Source organism: Calliphora vicina, chromosome 3 (assembly GCF_958450345.1).
Source record: "Calliphora vicina chromosome 3, idCalVici1.1, whole genome shotgun sequence".
NCBI lineage: Eukaryota > Metazoa > Arthropoda > Insecta > Diptera > Calliphoridae > Calliphora > Calliphora vicina.
The window spans coordinates 84627421-84651358 of NC_088782.1; the positions used below are offsets into that span (position 1 = coordinate 84627421).

Genomic DNA, 23938 nt, shown 5'->3' on the forward strand with positions numbered 1-23938 from the left:
TTGCATTTCGGTCAGATATCATGCATTTATCCAAAGCAGAAACGATCCGTTCATTGATAAATAACTGTGTTCCTCTTTCAACAACTTCCGAAGCCGACGGTAGAGCGTCCACTTCCAATTCCATTCCACCAGCGCCAACATTGTCTGACGATTCGGTAGATGATGTGAATTGCACTGTACCCATTGCTAAGGTATTACTTTTAGTAGTTGCTCGTAATCGCCGTTCATCTGCCTCTTCTCGTTCCAATTTTCGTTTTTCAATGCCTACAAGAGCCATGTCAATTCCAATCATGCTGCCTGGGCGACCTTTTTTCCTCTGTGCAAGCAAAAACTTTTTATCCTCCTCTATTTTAATCGTGGTGAGTGCATTAACATGAGCAATATCGAAGAGATCGTCTAATTCTTCGACAAACTTATCCTCTTTTACTTTATGCGACGTTCCTCCTCTTGTTGAGCTCTTGTTCAATTTCCTCCACTTCTGGTACAGCTTCTCAATTTGCTTTATGACCAAAGACTTGTCTCGGGTCGGAATTCGTGCTTTATTCCAGAAAAGGAGCACTTCGTTTGCAGCCATTGTTGTACTTTTTCGCACTTCCAATTTTAGTGTACGAGTGTGAAAAAAAATACACCAAGAACTTCTTTTTTAGACGGCAATTTTGATCCCAACAGCTGCGGAATAACATATTCAATCAAATAAATGTTATGCTGTTGCGATCTCAAATTAATTTTTGTCGTTGATGATGCCATTGCAATTCAAATGCGAACCTGTTCTATTGAAAAATTTAGTTTTTAGGTTTTAGTTTTAATTGTTTTATTTCTTTGTACTCACTTTTTCCAGAACTACTGTTAGTTTTAATTTAAATGAAGAATTATTCACTTTCACAGTTCATAAATTTACTTTAAAATTACAGTTATTTTTTAATTTTTTGTCACAGTTTGTATGTTTTATTTATAAAAGTCATAGAACAACTAAAAGGTCAATACTTTTATGTACATAAAATAAGGTGTATATTTTAAAAAATGTTATGCAAATGTTTCTCAATGAATTTAGGTAAGTTTTTAAAATTCATTGAATATATTTTTACCTATATATAATCTTCGTAAAAAACCAATAAAAATATAACTGAAATTTAAATTTATATATCAGGTCGAAATAATAAACACGAAAGTACATCAATGGGTTTTTCAATGTTGTTTGGAAAATTTGACAATATTTAGTAATATTACCTGTTATATTATTACTTAAAAATTAATACGTGGAATATAAGCCATAAAACAAAAATAATTTTCATGGAATTAAAAATGTAATGTTTTTAAAAATTTTAAATATTACCTGTCTTAGGTACAACCGCTCATTATTAAAGGGGCATTTTATGATTACATTGCTAAATAAAATAAAACTCAATGAACAAGCCAATTGGTCTATTCACTTTTTTGCGTTCTTTGACAATAGAAATGGATGTTTAATTAATGTTAGTAAAATGTGAAGAGTAATTCACGAAATGAAGTTTAGAACATATTTATACTTTGTGTAATTCCATTAATTTTTAATTTGGAAAATTTTCGTGAAAATTCTGTTTTTTTGTATGGGGACCCCCTGAACGGTTGGAGATAGGGGGTATGTTTGTTCTAGAAAAATATTGGGGATACGAAAATAATGGGGGTTGCTCATACATTTTACCTACCTAGGGGTGACTCCTGAGTAGTTATGCACCTTTTTCTATCCATTTACCACCAATTTCGTTCTCACGAACTTTGACCCCCGTGCGGCACGCCAATTTTTAACCGATCGAGCTGAAATTTTTTTCAGATTTTTTTTTATCCTAACCTCACAAAAAACTGCCCTTCGTTTTTGAAACAGATGAGTTTTAAATTTTTTCATACATTGGGGGTCCACCTTAATACATATGTTTGTACAATTGTTTATTGTTACACATATAAATGTGCGTACATACATGCAGGGTTTCGATATTCAGCTCTAGCAACATATTTCTTATATTTGGCTATGCAATAAATATGAAATTATATCATTTCATCACAATCAACTAATATAAATATTCATACTGTTCGTTCGTATTACGTATCGTGCTATAGCACAATTGACATTTCTTCAATAGATGCTATTAGTTGCTGTTATTGCTAAAGCTACGTACACACGGTTGTCAGATCTTACAATATTGTCAGACAAATTTTCAGAAAATGTCTAACAACCGTGTAAACTTACAATTTTTGTCTTACAACGTTGTCAGAAAAAGTATTGTCAGTACATTGTAGGACAATAATATTATCAGACATCTGACAATCGTGTAAACACCTTACGTTGCCATTGCCAGATCATTGTAAGATCATTGTCAGAAACTTTTTATTGTCATATGTGGGAAGTTTATGCATCTGACAATGGCATCATTGTCAGTGCCAAAAACACACGATCATGACCCTATACTCAGTTTGTCCATTTTGGTGACCAATTTTTGTTTTTATGGGCCAAAGATTTTGAAAATCAGTGGGCTCTCAAAAAATGGTGTCATTAATTTTTGGCCAAAAGCTAATTCAGACTTGGTAATACCGCTTAACTTTATATGGCAATAATATAGCTAAGAGTCCGCCAAACAAATTTTGTTAACATTTTTTTTCCAAAAAATAGATTTTTCGTGCACTTTTTTTGAAAAAAATATAGGAAGAACAATTTTTTTTTTTACTTTTTTTAGAATAACTTCCAGGGACTCCTAATTTGTCACTAACAATATTGAGTAATGTTGTAGCTACGTTAAATCTGAATAACTCTTGTGAACATATCGATGCATTATGAACGTGTCTGTCCCTCTAAATAGCACATTCGTTTTTACTATTTTTTTACTCTAAAACAAAGATTGTTTGTTGAAATAGTATGATCAAGTCCACACTTCTATGTTGTGCTGTATTATTTAGTCGGCACACATTTAAAAAAAAATCGCCAAAATTTATCAAATTGTTCGGAGACCATTCGCAATAAATTATGATACAACTCCGGCTCGTCAGTTCGCAAGTGGATGAGCAATGTAGCGTAAAATCCTTCCTACTGATGGCGAAGTACCCAATCCTTTACCCAAACTTTGCGACGATTTTTTGCTATTTTGCCTTCATCCGTCATGCAATGGCTTTTTTCTGTTCCATAATAATACTTTAAATTTCCAACTTTTTAATAAATACACACAGATGACAATTAAAATTGTTTGTAAAAAGATTTGAATTTTCTTCTGACAATGTCTAACAAGAGATCTGGTTACCTTTGCCATACAACAATCTGACAACCGTGTGAACTGACAATTTTTGTTGGCATATACATTTATTGTTTGACAATTGTCTGACAATGAAATTGTAAGGTTTTCTTACAATCGTCTAAACTGACAATTTACCTTTTGGTAATAATATTTCATTGTCAGTACATTGCGAGCACATTGCCAGATCTGACAACATTGTAAAATCTGACAACCGTGTGTACGTAGCATAAGTGTATAACAACATATCAGTAAACATACCCAATGCACAGTTGGGCAGAATCAAAATTTTTTGGAAATAAATCTGGCATTTCTAAACGGCTGATCCGATCAGGATAAAATTTGACGCAGGCGTAGCCAAGGAATACTCGAGTTTAAATTATTAAAATGGGACCTACAAATTCCCCAAGTGAGACGCTATGGGGGCTCAAAGTAGGGTACCTTCGGCATGTAAAATTTTTAAACACGTGCCATTTTTTTGTTTCCCATTCGATTTCAATGAGTTTTATACGTTTAGAAAGCGCTCGCCTAGGTATTGGAAAAACATGCTTGCGTGTGCTATTTATCTCTTATAATTTCCGAGTTATAAGCATTTCAAAATTTAAATTTTAGAATTTTGCCATACCTTGGTCCGCTTTTTTAAAAATATAGGTCGTACTTTTGTACCGAACGGGCTCGAATTTTTTTGTTAGTTAGACAACTAAATTATCAGTAATATACAAAAAATTTCAGAGTAATATAGATCCAAAAATAAACGATTTTCAATTTAAGAATTCAAAAATAGTAGATTTTTGCTGTTTTTTGGACGAAAAGGTGAATTAACTGATTTTTTATTTAAAAAAAACATTCTTTAAGAACATATACCAATTTTATGTTTTTCTGCAAGGTAGCTTTACAGAGATCATTTTGGTATAAAAAACATGTCCTATTTTTCGAACATGTCCCCTACGTCCTTCGGATTTTGACCAATTTTTTATCAAAATTTCAACTTTGGGCCACATGTTCTAAAATCCCAAAGCTGGGATCAAAAAACGGAAAGCTGCTTTAGGAACCCTGATGTGTTCCCTATTTATCCCCAAAGTAGTTTCCCAGTCCCGAAGGAAATGTAGACCCTATGGTTAAAATTGTAAAAATACCATTTTTGGGATTTTCGCTTAAATTTTTAGGAATTGTGGGATTCCTTTTGTCCTTTTGATAAGTTTTTTACACTTTGTAATTTGGAATGACAAATTTAAAAAACGTTAAAATTTTCATTGAGTTTTGTTAATAAATAATGATTTTATTACATATTACATATTTATTGAGTTTCTAAAACTTAAATTTGTATCAACATTTTAATAGGATAGCAAATACATGCCCTTAAAAAATAGATTTGCTTTGGATGGGTCTTACTTTGTTCAATAGCAGCTAAAACTAACTACTGCAAAATTTAAGTGCAATCGGATTACTAGAACACGTGCCGGAAATCGATTGAAAGTTGTAAAATTGGGTAAATAATGGTACTTTTTCCGATATCTTAAAAAAAATTCCTATTTAAATACTGTTTTTTAAACATTTGCAATACACCTAAGCTTCTAGAGAAAATTATCTTTCTAACAAGGTATAAAACAATAATTTCGAATGAAAAATAACAAAGTTATACGAGTTTTATCTGACCAAATATTGAGCAAAAAGTGCTAGTTTACTCAAATTTTACTCGCATTTCTATTGTTGACATAGTTGTTTACATAACTCTTGCTTTTCTTGAATATATGACGTAGGGAAATGCTAATAACTTGGTTATCTCTAACTCGATGTTCATGTTTTATACCTTGTTTATTGAAAATGTTTAAAAACCAGTATATAAATATCAAATTTGTTTAAGATATCGAAAAAGGTACCATTATTTACCCAATTTTACAACATTCAATCGATTTCCGGCACGTGTTCAAGTAATCCGATTGCACTTAAATTTTGCAGTAGTTAGTTTTAGCTGCTATTGAACAAAATAAGACCCATCCAAAGCAAATCTATTTTTTAAGGGCATGTATTTGCTATCCTATTAAAATGTTGATACAAATTTTAGTTTTAGAAACTCAATAAATATGTAATATGTAATAAAATCATTATTTATTAACAAAACTCAATGAAAATTTTAACGTTTTTTAAATTTGTTTTAAGTTTTAGCTACTAACGAACAAAATAAAGGTAGGATCACACGATTGCCGCAATGAACCAATTTAATACAATTTTTATTGTGCTGAATTGGGGCCCAATAAAGAAATTGTCCCAATCAAATTCTCTGCAGTCACATGATTGCTTCATTTTATATAAATTTGATTGTCGTAAATTGGCGCAAAGCGATTTAGTGGCAATAATTGTCGCATTTCAGTCACACGATTGTTCTAGTTTACGGCAACTCAGAGAAACAGCTGTTGTGCTAGATTTTAAATTTTGTTTTGTTTACATAAATGTAAAAACAATCTATTTTTGAAAAAAATATTTGTTAAATAAAAAAAGAAAATTGCGTCTTCCTTAATTATCATATAAAAAAATTAATAAAGAAATGTTAAAAGATGTATGTGGGTCAGAGAGTGGCTGACAAAAACAATATTTCATTTACAAAAATTAATATTGGCGCTAATTGTCTTCTTTGATTGCCGCACTAGAACACAATAAATATTGGTGTATTTTTAACTTTTTTATTGGTGCATGTTGCCTATCAAGCATTCACATGATTGCCGTACCAGGGTTGCATTTGATTGAGCCAAATAAGCACAATATTGTTGTGGTTTGACATATGAGCCAATAAGTTGTGAAATCACACGATTGACGTATAAAATAGACCAATAATTGGTGCATTGCGGCAATCGTGTGATCCTACCTTAAGACCCATCCAAAGCAAATCTATTTTTAAGGGCATGTCTAAGATACATATTAGGAACAATTTGATCCACATTTATTCCGAACATTTTTTTAGTTTAGATATGTTAATTTTTGGTCTTACAAAAAAATTCAAGTCAATATCTCAATTATATTCAAAAATATTTACACTAATGAATAATCGTTATTTCGTATTACATACTTGACAATAAAATAACTAGCAGCATCCTAATAGCCAAAAAACAAGAAATATCAATGCAACTATAGCAGAGCAACCAAAGAAATGTAAATTGCTGCCAGAGAAAATTGCTAGCACAACAAAACAAAAACGAATGCTGACGCGCAATATTAGTTCGGCAAAAAAGTGTGTATGCTACTGTAGCACGAATATATATTTTGGTTGTTGTGCTACAATAACGAGTTGACAACTGGTTGTATCTGCTACTAGAAATTGCAAACTAACATTGCAATTTGTATAGTAATATATGAATAGTAACAGCAATTTATATTAGCAGAGTTATACAAAATTATAATAGTAACTATATTTTTAGTATGCAGATGATAAAAATGTATATTTACTGCAATTGACGGCTAATATAGTAGCAATTGTAAACCCTGCATACATGTACATATATTCTGCAGAATTAGGTTTACATAGAAATGTTGGACCATGGAGCCAATTCGAGTCACATAATTGAGATACAGTGCAGTCTCTGGATACTAAATCTGCCGGATTTTGATCTGCAGGAACGTAACGCAAAGAAATGTCCGACAAAGGTTGAGAGTAACGACGAATGACTTCTTATCCAATGTAGGGTAACTTGTGAGTCACACCAGAAGTAGACCTTTGATATAGTATATTTAAAATATTGTTTGATTTGGTTCCAAAATTTAGCAAGTAAATGGGCTCCACATAGCTCCAATCTGGGTAATGTACTAGTTTTAATCGGAGCCACGCGAGATTTGGATGCCAACAGATTTACTGAAACATTGTCGTGTGAGTCCTTACAAACGAAATAAAGACAGCAGCCATAAGCCTTAATAGATGCATCGGTGAATCCATGGATCTCAATTGTTGTTGAATTCGGCATGATTCAAAATATATGTTACCTCACCTTTAATAAGATGTAATGTGGCTAGGTCGTTTGCGCCAGTTATCATGTCGTCCACATATAAATCATTAGTAATGACTGCCTTGCCAACTTCATGACCCTCAGGGTAACGCTCTGCCGCATAATGTAAACTTCGAATGGCAAGATAAGGAGCCGATGCAGTGCCATAAGTTACGGTATTGAGAACGTACATGTTCAAGAGCTTGGAATAGTCATCGCGCTACAAGATGAGTTGTAAATTTCTATCCTCCGGATGTATTAAAACCTACCTGTACATTTTGACAATGTCAGCAGTTAACCCATATTGATGACATCTGAAACGCAATAAAGTTATTAGTAAAGTGTTTTGTATAGTTGGGCCTACCATCATGATCTCGTTGAGTGAAAGCTGTGATGATGATCTGCACGACGCATCAAGAACTACCCGCAGTTTTGTTGAGACACTTTCTGGTTTTAAAACGCAGTGGTGCGGTATAAAATAGTGTGGTTGAGACACGTGTGGGTTTATTTGAGTCATGTGGCCCATCTCCTCATACTCCTTAAGAAATTGGGCGAATTTGACCCACAGACAGAATTGAGAAAAATAACTCCTTTTCCTTTTAAAATAAAACCTTTTCGACGATAAAACTCTGGATCTGCTAGCTCTATGTTAGAGGGCAACTTAAAGTCATGTATTGACATATTCTCATCAGGGTGGTAGCCAGTTATGGAACGAGAGATTAAAAATTCAAGTGACAATTCAAAATTATTTAATGGTGATCTTATGGCGGTCCGAGTTTTATATGGCACTTTTACACCACGTGAGCCAATTCCCATAACATCGACAGTGTTATTAGATTTCTTTAAATTGAATGCATTAGATAAAATTGACTTGAGAACATGAATCCAAAAGCGCTCTTGCCCAATGGTACTTTCCTTCAGAGTCACGAACTAATTCCAATGCAGTTGCCAACATTACTTTGCTCTCTCTAGGCTTCGCATTTTGTTGAAAGGTCCCATGAGCGACTTCAGAACTTGTTGAGGGAACTTCTTCGTCAGGTTGCTTATGCAAAAGCGAGTGATGACGTTGTTTGCAAAACCGACAAGAATAGCGTGAAGGACATTGAGAGTAGATATGCACCTTTGACAAGCAATTAAGACATAAATTTAGTTTTTTTGGCATGGTCAATGCGTTGATCTACATCCAAAACTATAAAACGTTGACATGTCGTAATATAATGGTCCTGTTTTGATCAATGATGGCATACAGGCGATTGGGCCATATTTTTTGTGGTGAAAGAATGTTGTTTTGTATTCGAATCATTATGAGAATGATTCTTTGAATTGGATGCTTGTTGTTCCTTTGTAGCACTTCTACGCTGTGCATCCAATTGTTGACTACGTCTGTCCAACATTGAGCGGCACTCTGACCAAGACGGTAATTTTGTGTAATCGATGAATTCATCCCATTTCTGCTTTGTTTGGTGGTCAACCTTGTTTATAGCCAGATGAATTATGAATGCATCACATATTTGCTGGTATGAACCAAGTTACTTCAACGAAATATACAGAGCTGAAAGAGTGTCCACAATGTTTCTTAATTGGTTCGAAACTGGTTTGGAAGACTTCGGAATATTAAACATTGTAGTAACGGTTTCCAAAAGATTAATGTATCATTGTTTCCAAAAAGATTAATGTATCATTGTCGTAACGGATAGAGAACAAAAATTTTGCATCATTTTTAATTTGTCATATACCGATACACCCCAATTTGGGTTCTTGAGACTCCGCCCCACCTTAGTGTTGAAAGTCCAAATTCAAAACATAAGCCTAACAACACCTCCTCTATAGTCGTGGGAAATTTTATTAAAATCGGATTATTGGTTTACAACTCACAAGTTTATTTGCACCTTTTTTTAATTTTCATTTCCCCCAATGTGACCCAAAATATCGGTTTTAGGTTCTCGCAACCACAATATGAGATTTTGTAACCATCCTCGGATGTAGTTTATTGATAATCTCCTCCATTTGCAAAGATTCATCTTTTTCATTCTTTCCTTTCGAACAATCCCAAACATAGTCAAGTTTCTTAAAACGCTTAATAAAATGTTAGCATATTTAAACAAAAATATAAAATACGAAAGGAAAATTTTCGCGTTAAAAATGGGAAGCTCCATTTTGATTTTAGACACATGGTTTCTTCGGCATACATTCTTAGAATTCATCGTAGATTACGATTTTGATAACCGCTTGTTGCATTTTTTTGGCTCCATACAAATTGACCCACCTAGTGTACATACATGTGTTCTGTAACTGCACACAGTGGTTTAGAAACTTTTTTTGGAAATAATTCGGTATCTCGGGAACTATTGGAGATATTATTACAAAATTTCACATGGTTAGAGCTGAGGTGTTTTTGAGTTGAATTACATTTGTTCAGCTTCCTAGGGGTAATACGGGCCAGTTTGTGCCCCCTCAAAGTTGGTCACCTCGGATCTCAAAATTTTTAAAAAAATCCCCAAAAATTCATTTATCATCCGAATTAGCTGAACTTTAAAATATAAATAGTCCTTGAGAAGATCTACAAAAAATACGCTTACATGTGTAGGTTATCTCCTTCAGTTGAAGAGATATTTAGGTTTATTTATTTTTTTATACCCTTCACCTTCGTGCGAAGGGTATATATAAATTTGTCATTCCGTTTGTAATTTCTACATTTTTCATTTCCGACCCTATAAAGTATATATATTCTGGATCCTTATAGATAGCGGAGTCGATTAAGCCATGTCCGTCTGTCTGTCTGTCTGTCTGTCTGTCTGTCTGTCTGTCTGTCTGTCTGTTGAAATCAGTTTTCTGAAGACCCCAGATATCTTCGGGATCCAAATCTTCAATAATTCTGTCAGACATGCTTTCGAGAATTTTGCTATTTAAAATCAGCAAAATCGGTCCACAAATGGCTGAGATATGAGGAAAAAACCAAGACAACCTCGATTTTTGACCAATTTTTGGCCTATATCTGGATTACTAAGACATTAATATAGACAATATGGATATCTAATGATAGATATTTCAAAGACATTTGCAACGACGTATATAAGACCATATCAAGTTGGACATACAATGGGTCAAAATCGGGAAAAAAATGTTTAACCCGAATTTTTTTTTTCAAAAAAAAAAAATTTAAAAAACCAAAAAAAAAATTTTAAAATTTAAAAAAAAAGAAATTTTAAATTTAAAAAAAAAAAAATTTAAATTTAAAAAAATTAAAATAAATTTTTTTTCAAAAAATGAAAAAAACAACTAAAAAAAAATTAAATTTTGTTTACCTAAAAATATTTAAAATTTTGAAGTATAATTTGGTGAAGGGTATATAAGATTCGGCACAGCCGAATATAGCACTCTTACTTGTTATACCCTTCAGCTTCGTGAGAAGGGTATATTTTTTTTTAATTTTGCTCGATTTTTTTTTGTTTTTTAGATATATTTTTTTTCAAAATATCAGCTATATTGGCAATAAAATTCTAAATAAAATAAAAAACTTGGCATCCAAAGTTGGAACATGTAAAATGGGCCTAATTTTTACGATTTTTCCTAAAAAAGTCCCTATATTTTTTCTTTTGTAGAAACAAATTTTCTTTGGGACTATATACAATTTTTATATGTTCCGGAAAGAAAACTTAATGCACAAGCATGTAAAGTAAAATTGGGCTCACTTAAGCGGACACAGTATCCCCCAGACCTATCCAAACTTGGACAATTTTGAAAAAAATATTTAGGTTTCAGTAAAAAATTCTAAAAAGGCAAAGCACCGATCCTCGAAAAAGTTCCGTATTTGTATAACCCTATATGTTGTTTAAATACTTAGAAAGTTGTTTTACTATCACACGGTAAATAGCGTCACAGTAGGCACTTTTCTAAAAAAAACTCAGTTTTTGGAACACATTTTCCCCGTTTTAGGAATTTCGGTATTTGAAAATAAAAAATGTCAAAAATTATAATGTCATTAGTTTAAGGACATTTGGATCTAAATTAGTTCCCAATTTTGTTATGATATCTTTAACCGTTAAAATTTTACATTAAATCAAATTTTATATTTTTCTTCATGGAAAGTCACCATATTATATTTTTTTTAGTTTTTAAGGTAAATGACGTTCAAATTAATTAAATTCTTTAATTTTATTAAAATATGAATCTACAAGTCCTAAGGTTTTTACCAATATCAAATACTTATATAAAAAGCATATATCTACTACTCAGAAGCTCCACAAACCTTGCCGCCTTTGAAAAATTTGAACTTTTTTTCATATATTGCATGCAAAATGTGTATACTTACATATTAAATGTAACTAATGAATTCAAACGTATACTGACCTTAAAGAAATGTTGGTATAATGCATTTTTCGCAGTAAAAACAAATAATATTTATTTTCGTGTAGGTTAATCTTCATTTAGATATATTATTTGAACATTTTTATCCTTATATTGTAGACCATAATATAGTATTTGGGCCAGTGTGTATTCTATGTAAATTGTTTTTGCAGAGTTATACAATTTATTGAACACGATTTTTATTTTTTTTAAATGTAACTATCATAATTTCTAAAATTTACAGTGAGTAGTAATGGAACCTATTTTTTACCTACAATAAATTAGTTTATTAGGTAGAATAAAGGTTGCATTTATTACATAAACTACAGGTGTGAGGTGTCACAGTGGGCACTTTTAGGTGTTAGGTAGGCTACACATTATGCCCCTACAATTCCCTATTTAGTTATATGGAACATAAGTACATAAGCAACATAAAGTACTTTGCTGCGTTTTGTGGGAGACTCCGAAAACCTTGAGAGCCGAAAAAATACAAACGATAATTCAATATGTTGAAATTGAAAACCAATCGAAAATTATTAATACCGAAGTATATAAAGTAAATAATTTCATCAAGCTATTTGAGTTGAAGGTGAAGTCTGTTAACTACAATATACGAAGATTTCAATACAAATTTGCTACTTGGTTAGAATGTTTTATTGAAATAAAAACAACTAATGCAGGAGCCCCTGTAAATCATACGAAGACCTGGGAGACAAATCTAAAAAAATGAGGCTATCAGATATATTACCATTCGGATGCTGAAGTCAAGGATTCTTTTAAAGAAGTGTTGAGAAGAAATAAACAACCTGCAGAAGCAACACAAATAGCAGGCATTCTTTTTAGAACACATGCTTCACATTGCATATGATCTAAAATACAGAAGCATACCTGGAAACCAAACGAAGATGGTTAGAAATAACAAAGAACTCATGGAAATGAGAGCAAACGAAAAATGGAGAATTCAAGAAGAGTTTAAAGAGATAACTGGCTTAAATATAGACAAACCACTTATTGGATACGGCAGTACAAATGATGGGAATACGGCAAGAAGGTTTTTCCAAAATTACGAAATAACATCGACAATAACTGGAATTAATGAGGAACTTCTTCGAAGATGTCATGTTATACTGTCGGCAATAAACAGTAAAAATAATATAAATGGAGATAAATTTGAATCCTATGCCAAAGAAACCTTTAACCTTTTACGTTCCTTGTATGAATGGAGAGAACTTACTCCTACTGTGCACAAAGTTCTTCGACATGGTCGTGAGATTATAGAATCGAATCTTCTCCCACTAAGTGAACTAACTGAAGAGGCACAGGAAGCGAGAAATTCCGATTTTAAACACATACTGTTTTTTAATACAAGAAAGTGTTCCAGGCAGTCGCAAAACGAAGATCTCATAAATTATCTTATGTTGTCTTCTGATCCTGTACTATCTTCAATTAGAAAGAAATGGAGCAGGGACAGAAATTTATCATATGAAAACGAAGAGCTCAAAGAAGTACTAGATCTATTCGATGTAAATGAATATATTGTTGAAATAAAATAAAAAAAAACATATTTAAAAATAAAAAAATTGTGTCTCTAATTAATATCGTATACAAACCATTACATAGAATTCAAACCGGCCCAATTACTGCTAATTTATGGTAGGACCCATATTATGGCCTACAATATAAGGATAAAAATGTTCAAATAATATATATCTAAATGAAGATTAACCTACACGAAAATAAATATTATTTGTTTTTACTGCGAAAAATGCATTATACCAACTTTTCTTTAAGGTCAGTATACGTTTGAATTCATTAGTTACATTTAATATGTAAGTATACACATTTTGCATGCAATATATGAAAAAACGTTCAAATTTTTCAAAGGCGGTAAAAACCTTAGGACTTGTAGATTCATATTTTAATAAAATTAAAGAATTTAATTAATTTTTTGAACGTCATTTACATTAAAAACTAAAAAAATTATAATATGGTGATTTTCCATGAAGAAAAATATAAAATTTGATTTAATGTAAAATTTTAACGGTTAGAGATATCATAACAAAATTGGGAACTAATTTAGATCCAAATGTCCTTAAATTAATGACATTATAATTTTTAAAATTTTTTATTTTCAAATACCGAAATTCCTAAAACGGGGAAAATGTGTTCCAAAAACTGAGTTTTTTTAGAAAAGTGCCTACTCTGACGCTATTTACCGTGTGATAGTAAAACAACTTTCTAAGTATTTAAACAACATATAGGGTTATACAAATACGGAACTTTTTCGAGGATCGGTGCTTTGCCTTTTTAGAATTTTTTACTGAAACCTAAATATTTTTTTTTAAATTGTCCAAGTTTGGATAGGTCTGGGGGATACTGTGTCCGCTTAAGTGAGCCCAATTTTACTTTACATGCTTTTGCATTAAGTTTTCTTTCCGGAACATATAAAAATTGTATATAGTCCCAAAGAAAATTTGTTTCTACAAAAGAAAAAATATAGGGACTTTTTTAGGAAAAATCGTAAAAAATTAGGCCCATTTTACATGTTCCAACTTTGGATGCGTGTAACTTTTTACACGGACGAGATAACTGTTACCAAGTTTTAATTTTATTTAGAATTTTATTGCCAATATAGCTGATATTTTGAAAAAAAATTCGACCCTCCGTAGGGCCGCCATATCTAAAAAACAAAAAATAAATAAACCTAAATATCTCTTCAACTGAAGGAGATAACCTACACATGTAAGCGTATTTTTTGTAGATCTTCTCAAGGACTATTTATATTTTAAATTTCAGCTCATTCGGATGATAAATGAATTTTTGGGGATTTTTTAAAAATTTTGAGACCCGTGGTGAACAAATGTAATTCAACTCAAAAACACCTCAGCTCTAACCATGTGAAATTTTGTAATAATATCTCCAGATACCGAATTATTTCTCCAAATTCGGTATCTCCCGAGATACCGAATTATTTCCAAAAAAAAAGTTTCTAAACCACTGTGCACTGTGCGGCGCACAGAGGGATTTTGGTGTCAAAAAGTCAATTTTTCAAACACTTAATTTCAAAAATCAAATGATGCAGTTTTGTGGAGAAATGTTTAAATTTCAAACACTTAATTTCAAAAATCAAATGATGCAGTTTTGTAGAGAAATGTTTAAAGATGAAATGTACACTGATAGTTCTAAGAAAAATTTTATTTTTTTTAAAAAAAAATGAAGTAAAGTCCATGCAAGGGTGTTAAGCAAAAATTTACTTATATTTTCACGCAATTCAGTGGTTTAATTATGTATAATTTTCCTAATAATACCATTTACCTTTAACATATTTGAAAAATATAGCATTTCTCCATAAATACAAAAAACAAATTATGGGGATATCACAAACCGTTAAGAAGATATGGCCATATTTATAAGCCTCTAAAAATTATTTTATTTTTAATGTGCCCCACTTTCCCCTAAGCGGTTTTTTTAATAAAATGAAAGTAGGGAATGTCTTGTTTCGATTTAAAAAAAAAATAATTTTCGGAAGTTTTCGGAACAGGATGAATTCATAAAATTTGTTGTCGAATAATAAACGAAATATCAAAAAAATTCTTATCTATGTATGGGTTTCGTGGGCGTTGGTCGAGGTCGATTTTGATAAAATTAAATTTTTTTCTTAATTTGGTCCATATAATTCTCGTTGCCCAATTTCAATGCTCTACGACCACTCCTTATAATTTTTGCACAAAAATGTATTGCATTTGGATTGCATGGGCGGTATGCGGTGGGCATGGCCGATTTTAATAAAACTTAGGCCCTAATTTTGTAAATCACGTCACCAAAGTGATATTTATATGGAAAACAAAAACAAAATTTCAAAAATTTGTTTTTGTTTTATATACAAAATTTTCAAATTATGAAAGGCAAACCAACGCTTGAATTTTGGTGCGTTTGTTCTGTTAAGAATTTGTAAACAAATTCTTAAAAAAATTTTTAAAATTTTTGAAATTTTGTTTTTGCTTTCCATATAAATATCACTTTGTGACGTGATTTACAAAATTAGGGCCTTAGCACACGTTCTTCTTTTGTTTCAGAAAATATATACTATACCAAATTTCTAGACTTTTACTTGGATAGGAACAATTTTATGAGAAAAAATCTATTAGGCGTGGTCGATTTTGATAAAAATTTTTTTTTCTTAGTTTGGTCCATATAATTCTTGGTGCCAAATTTTAGCGCTCTACGACCACTCCTTATAATTTTTGCAAAAAAATGTATGAAGCCATCCCTCTGTGCGGCGTGTATAATTATTGTGTCCATTATCAGCCGTCTGGATAATAGGACAATTTAGTTTTCCTGTTGTGATGCTTCATATGAACATGGTTGTTCACATCTTCTAGCTTTGCCACCAAACCGATAATGATAACGACAAAGCCATTTACTATTTGATGAACGTCCCCTAGAACGACTCCTATTTCTAAATGGTGTCCTTGAACGACTATTTTGAAAAGATTGTCTAACATCAGCTATTTCCGTAGATTGTTGTGTAAACTTATCAAGCATCGCTGATGTAATTTTAACCAAATTATCCACCGTTTTATCTAACCTGCAATTACTCTGTACCGAATCTTTGGGTTCTAGGGTACACAATTCTACCTTATTTGTCACTTCCCAAATATTATCAGCTAATTTAAGCAAATCCTCAATATTGACAACATTAGACCCTACCAACGCAATATTAAGATTTCTTGGTAATTTTCGTAACCATAAACTTTTAGCAAAATCAGAATTAATATTATTCCCTGCTAATTGAATCAAAGATCTGTAAAATTCCAAAGGTTTACGATCACCTATTTCGGAATCTGACAATAGCTTATCAAGATATCTTTGTTCACTAAGCAAGTGACGTTCAAGAAGTTTTGTTTTCAGATTTAAATAACGATTTGCATCCGGTGGATTCTGAATAACATCAATAACCGATACTATTACATCTTGAGGAAGCGATACAATAAGGTGTTCATATATTGTATTATCTCTAGTTATACCCTTAGTGTTAAATTGAGTTTCAGCATGAATGAACCACGCTTCTGGGTGAGGTAATTTTACTGAAGTAGCGCAAATTTCTAATTGTGCATTGCTATTTAAATTATTAGATGTAACATTTAAAGATGAACTATTAGTACTATTACCAGAAACTTGAGGATTTATGTCCATGGTAGGTGTTCATATTGTTCAGGTTACGATGATTTTCGTCAAACAACCCGAATGTAAACAAAAGAGAGCGAATGTGAACAAAAGAGAGCGTAAAAATACAAACATTTCATTCAGTTTCTTGATGTTGTTGTGGATATTTTATTTTTTACGCAAAAGAGCACACAAATTAAATGCCTCTTTTTGCCTACCAATGATTTATGTTATTAGAACGTGTTGGAGAATTAACCGGGGACCGAATCATATTGGTTATCGTAGTGACGTTTACAATAATAAAAAAATGTGTAGATAATAAAAAAATATTTTAACTAAACTGTTATGATGTTTATATTCTAAAAAGTGTGAAAATATGAAACTTATATCTATATGTATGTATGTTTTATATTAAAATTAATAGTTATGTATAAATTGCAAGAACTTATCGTAATCTGTGGAGATTCTCGATCGTGAAATTAGTATCTTGAAATTTCAATATAATCTTGAATATTGACTTCTATTTGTTTCAATTTGTTCTTTTCCTTTAGATTCCCAAAATCTGTGGGTGTTCAAGGAAAATAGGACGAAATAGGTGTTCAAGGAAAATATCTAAGCTTTATTTTAAGAAAAAAAAAGGTCCATTTTAAAAAAAAAGTCAAAAAAGTTTTTGATTTCGGAAAAAAAAATATTAAAAATTTTTCATTTTTTTTTTTAAATATTCTTTTTCGAAAGATTGAAGAAAGAGCTATCTAAACTATTTGGGACACATTTTGCTAAGAACAATCGGTAATAAGTTACATGGATAAGAAAAACTCCTGTTTGACCAAAATGTCTTTTGACCCCCTATAACTCAGAGAGTTCTCGACCGATCTTGTTGAAAAATTGTGTGTGAGTTACTATCCAATAGAACTAACCTTGGTGCAAATTTCGGAAGACATCGATTTCAAAAGTTGGTTCACTTGACATGAAATGCCCCATATATATGTTTAAAAAAGTAATAATCAACGACCATCACTACAGTTTCGCTTTACCTTCTTCATAAAAAATATATTAAAATATTTGTATTATTCTGCATTCTCAAATTTTTTACACAAAAATGAAAATAAACAAGTAAGAGAGCTATATTCGGCTGTGCCGAATCTTAAATACCCTTCACCAAATTATACTTTAAAATACAAATTTTAAATATTTTTAAGTAAACACAAATTCAATTTTATTTTTCCAATTTTTTGGAATTTTTTTTTCGAAATTGTTTTTTAATTTTAGTGAAAAAAAAAATGGGTAAAAAAATATTTTTTCGATTTTGACCCATTGTAGGTCCAACTTACTATGGTCTTATATACGTCGTTGCAAAGGTCTTTGAAATATCTATCATTAGATATCCATAATACAGATATAGGTCAAAATCTTGTGTTAAACAACATTTTCTGTAGAAAATCTTGTGTAGAACTAATTTTCTGTAGAAAATCTTGAGTATAACAATATTTTCTGTAGAAAATCTTGTCTATAACAATATTTTCTGTAGAAAATCTTGTCTATAATAATATTTTCTGTAGAAAATCTTGTCTATAACAATATTTTCTGTAGAATATCTTGTCTATAACAATATTTTCTGTAGAAAATCTTGTCTATAACAATATTTTCTGTAGAAAATCTTGTCTATAACAATATTTTCTGTAGAAAATCTTGTGTAGAACAATATTTTCTGTAGAAAATCTTGTGTAGAACAATATTTTCTGTACAAAATCTTGTGTAGAACAACATTTTCTATAGAAAATCTTGTGTAGAACAACATTTTCTATAGAAAATCTTGTGTAGAACAACATTGTCTATAGAAAATCTTGTGTAGAACAACATTTTCTATAGAAAATCTTGTGTAGAACAACATTTTCTATAGAAAATCTTGTGTAGAACAACATTTTCTATAGAAAATCTTGTGTAGAACAACATTTTCTATAGAAAATCTTGTGTAGAACAACATTTTCTATAGAAAATCTTGTGTAGAACAACATTTTCTATAGAAAATCTTGTGTAGAACAACATTTTCTATAGAAAATCTTGTGTAGAACAACATTTTCTATAGAAAATCTTGTGTAGAACAACATTTTCTATAGAAAATCTTGTGTAGAACAACATTTTCTATAGAAAATCTTGTGTAGAACAACATTTTCTATAGAAAATCTTGTGTAGAACAACATTTTCTATAGAAAATCTTGTGTAGAACAACATTTTCTATAGAAAATCTTGTGTAGAACAACATTTTCTATAGAAAATCTTGTGTAGAACAACATTTTCTATAGAAAATCTTGTGTAGAACAACATTTTCTATAGAAAATCTTGTGTAGAACAACATTTTCTATAGAAAATCTTGTGTAGAACAACATTTTCTATAGAAAATCTTGTGTAGAACAACATTTTCTATAGAAAATCTTGTGTAGAACAACATTTTCTATAGAAAATCTTGTGTAGAACAACATTTTCTATAGAAAATCTTGTGTAGAACAACATTTTCTATAGAAAATCTTGTGTAGAACAACATTTTCTATAGAAAATCTTGTGTAGAACAACATTTTCTATAGAAAATCTTGTGTAGAACAACATTTTCTATAGAAAATCTTGTGTAGAACAACATTTTCTATAGAAAATCTTGTGTAGAACAACATTTTCTATAGAAAATCTTGTGTAGAACAACATTTTCTATAGAAAATCTTGTGTAGAACAACATTTTCTATAGAAAATCTTGTGTAGAACAACATTTTCTATAGAAAATCTTGTGTAGAAAATCTATAGAAAATCTTGTGTAGAACAACATTTTCTATATAAAATCTTGTGTAGAACAACATTTTCTATAGAAAATCTTGTGTAGAACAATATTTTCTATAGAAAATCTTGTGTAGAACAATATTTTCTATAGAAAATCTTGTGTAGAACAACATTTTCTATAGAAAATCTTGTGTAGAACAACATTTTCTATAGAAAATCTTGTGTAGAACAACATTTTCTATAGAAAATCTTGTGTAGAACAACATTTTCTATAGAAAATCTTGTGTAGAACAACATTTTCTATAGAAAATCTTGTGTAGAAAATCTATAGAAAATCTTGTGTAGAACAACATTTTCTATATAAAATCTTGTGTAGAACAACATTTTCTATAGAAAATCTTGTGTAGAACAATATTTTCTATAGAAAATCTTGTGTAGAACAATATTTTCTATAGAAAATCTTGTCTATAACAATATTTTCTATAGAAAATCTTGTGTAGAACAATATCTTGTGTAGAACGACATTGTGTAGAACAATTGTTCTACACAAAATTTTCTATAGAAAATCTTGTGTAGAACAATATTTTCTATAGAAAATCTTGTGTAGAAAATCTATAGAAAATCTTGTGTAGAACAACATTTTCTATAGAAAATCTTGTGTAGAATAACATTTTCTATAGAAAATCTTGTGTAGAACAATATTTTCTATAGAAAATCTTGTGTAGAACAATATTTTCTATAGAAAATCTTGTGTAGAACAATATTTTCTATAGAAAATCTTGTGTAGAACAATATTTTCTATAGAAAATCTTGTCTATAACAATATTTTCTATAGAAAATCTTGTGTAGAACAATATATTGTGTAGAACAATTGTTCTACACAAAATTTTCTATAGAAAATCTTGTGTAGAACAATATTTTCTATAAACAATCTTGTGTATAACAATATTTGCTGTAGAAAATTTTAAGTATAACTATATTTTCTGTTGAAAATCTTGAGTGTAACATTTTTCTATAGAAAATAAAATAATTTTCTATAGAAAATCTTGTCTATAACTATATTTTTTGGACATGTTGTGTATAACAGTATTTTCTATAGAAAATCGTATGAAAAACAGCATTTTCTTTAAAAATCTTGTCTATTATAACAGCATTTTCTATAGAAAATCTCGTATTCAACAGCACTTTCTATAGACAATTATGCGATAACAGACGACTGTTTACAACATAAAGCTACAGTAATATTAAAATTTTAAGTACTCTGGTGATGAAGAAAGTAATTTTTTAATACTATTTTAATACGGAACAAAAATATAATTTTCCATCCCTGTATATAAGATTAAAAGTAAATCTTAAAATAGGAGAACACATATGGAACCGTAACAACAAATCCAATATAGAATCGTTTACATAATCTGTTGAAATTTCATAAAATTTTATAGAAATTGCAAACGGAATGACAATATTACATATCCATATGTATATACATATGGATATGTAATATTGCCTTGCCACTTATGATGAAGGGTATTAAATGAATTAAACACAACAATCGAACAAAAAGCTTTTTCTGAAATGTTTGTTATTTTCTTTCATGTTTAAAAACGGCTAAAAAAATAGAATAACAATATGGGAGTCAAGGCGAATTGTTTAGACAAGTTAATTGTCAATTCACTTGTGATTGTTGTGGCGAATAATACAACAATCCCAAAAGCAAAAACAACAACAGGCAACTTTGATAGTTCGACTATCTTTTAACAAAAACAAAGTACCTGTTGTAGTTCTGTCGTCACCTTCTATATATTCGCCTTGCTGGGAGTGATTGCGTTGCTCAATTATTTGTTGACAATACCAACAAACAACAACAAAAATGAAATAAGCGCAAACGCAACGTGCTCAAACAACGTGGTTGTTGTTTTTGTACAATATGTGTTCTGTGCAGTGTTACCATATGTCAAGTTTTCCCTTTTTAGCAAGGTTTTTGAGACGCAAAAAGTTTTATTTAAAAAAAAAAGTTTTTTTGGAAAATTGATATCAATAAGTTGAACCGATGATTTCAAAATGATAGTCCCCAAATTCATTCACTAAATGGGGGGATTGATTTGAATATATTGAAAGTGTCTCCAGCACTAAATTCACATAAATTATCTCAGTTTGATTACATATATATACGAATTGGGTTTTGTAATTTTAGTATGTACCTACTTAGAAATAAAAAGTTTTCTTCAAAAAATATATAGCAACACTGGTACTGTGTACGCGTGAGAGAGTTGCTCTTTTGAAAACACATTATAAAAAGCTCTCTCTCAAGGCGAATTTATATACCAGGTGGTGTTGACAGCACAGCTGATTAATGTTGTTTCGATGTTTGAGCTGTCAATTATCCTGTGATTGTTGCGGCGAATGCTACAACAAACGTAAAAGTAACAAAAACAACAGGCAAACTTTGACAGCTTAAACCACATAAACAAAAACAAATTGCAAGTGGTTTTTGTAAATGTTGTACTTGTTGTAGAATCGACACCACCTGGTATATAAATTCGCATTGCTGAAGATTGACAAAAAAACACACACATACATACAAATAAAGATTTGTTTGTTATTATACATATACTTGCATGACGTCATGGAAAACAATAACAAAATACATTGTGTTTTGGTTTTTTTGGTTATATCTCAGCCCAGGTCCAACTTACTATGGTCTTATATACGTCGATGCAAAGGTCTCTGAAATATCTATCATTAGATATCCATATTGTCTATATTAATGACTTAGTAATCCAGATATATGTCAAAAATAGGTAAAAAATCGAGGTTGTGCTGGTTTTTCCTTATATCTCAGCCATTTGTGGGCCGATTTTCTCGATTTTAAATAGCAACCGAGTCGGAAGAATTCCGGATATATTGATATATGAATCATGTATGTATGTTATTTGGGGGCTTCGGAAAGTTGATTTCAACACGCAGACGGACAGACGCTATCTATAACGATCCAGAATATATATACTTTATGGGGTCGCAAATGAAAAATGTGGAAATTACAAACGGAATGACAAACTTATATATACCCTTGCTACTCATAGTGAAGGGTATAAAAAAGGACCGGACATTGTCTGGATTTTTTTTTCTTAAATATAAGATGATATCCTATACTATTTTAAAATCTATAAAACTAATTTCAACTATTACTAACTTATACTTGTGGCCTATTAAATGCGGAAATTATCCCAATTTTGGACCGTTTTTAACAAAAATAATTAAAAATATATACACATAATTTTTAAATAAAAACAAAATTACTCTATAGATTTAATACTAACAACAATCGCTTAATTGTAAAAATGTCAAATTTTTTAACTTTTTTTTCAAAAACAGCAATAATTTGCTAACTTTGACCGCTCACTGAAAAGAAAGTAAACAACTTAGTTGATTTATTTTTACAGTTAGTGATGTAGAATTTTATTTACTTTTACACTATACCAAAATTTATTATAAAAACTTCATTTCTAAATTTCAATTAATCTCCACTTTTATACCATTTGGTTTCACATAGAAACCAAGACACTTCACATGAAGTTATAAGCCTCTATGTTTCATTGGTTAATCAGTGAGCAATCAAAATTAAGCCTTGAATATAAAGACATCCTGTATAAGACCGTTTTAAAACCAATTTGGACATATGGAATTCAATTATGGGGAAACGGACAAGAAAGTCCGTGAGAAATATATTGTAAAGCTGCGAGACCATCCTAATTCGCTTGCAAGACAACTTGTGCAGATCCAAACCCGATTCAGGCTACGTAGAGCAGATCTACCATATTAAATGTTTATTTAATGGAAATCTAGCATTTTTGAATTCTTTATGCAATTATTTTATATATTTTACGAAATGTTGTCAAATGCTACAATTGTCTATAAAATAAATCAATATTTTTAAAAATGGTATCAAAGTTTTTCTTAAATATGTTTGAATGAGCTTCAGAGGATATATTTCATTAAAACCTGTTAACCGTCATGCAAAAACCGGTTTGTCAAAAACCCGAAACCGGTGGAGTTTACAATGATGAGAAAACCGGTTGACCGGTTTTTGGTTTTGGATACTCTAGTAGTTTCCCCATTTTACTACTACTGGTGTAACCCAAGGACCGAACGGATATCGCCATCCAATAAGAATAAATAATATTCTAAGGCCGGGGCCACGCAATGAGCGACTTGCGGCGAGCGTCAGAGCGATGAGCGTCAAAAAATGAAAACATATGAAATACTACCGCTTAGCCGCTCAGAAATGCCGCTCATTGAATGGCCACTTCAATAGTATTTCATGTCCTCAAAATTTGTTTGACTATGTAAATTTTTGGTCTGTTTTAAATAAATATTTTTTTGGAAATTGTTATGCAAATTCAAATAACTTTTTTATTCAATATCATA

General features: G+C 30.7%; 2 protein-coding genes across 2 annotated transcripts in view; one reads left to right on the forward strand and one right to left on the reverse strand.

Annotated features, from left to right (window-relative positions):
* The window catches only part of Nca (neurocalcin homolog), a 705950-nt gene that overhangs the window by 406148 nt on the left and 275864 nt on the right, over positions 1-23938 (forward strand). The gene's annotated exons all lie outside the window — the stretch shown is intronic.
* On the reverse strand, positions 15908-16774 carry LOC135955585 (uncharacterized). The gene has a single exon (XM_065505939.1). The coding sequence runs from the start codon at positions 16772-16774 to the stop codon at positions 15908-15910; it is 867 nt and encodes a 288-aa protein (XP_065362011.1).

Excerpts from the sequence above, each read along its gene's own strand:
- LOC135955585 (XM_065505939.1), bottom strand. The coding sequence starts at position 16,774 with ATGGACATAAATCCTCAAGTTTCTGGTAATAGTACTAATAGTTCATCT.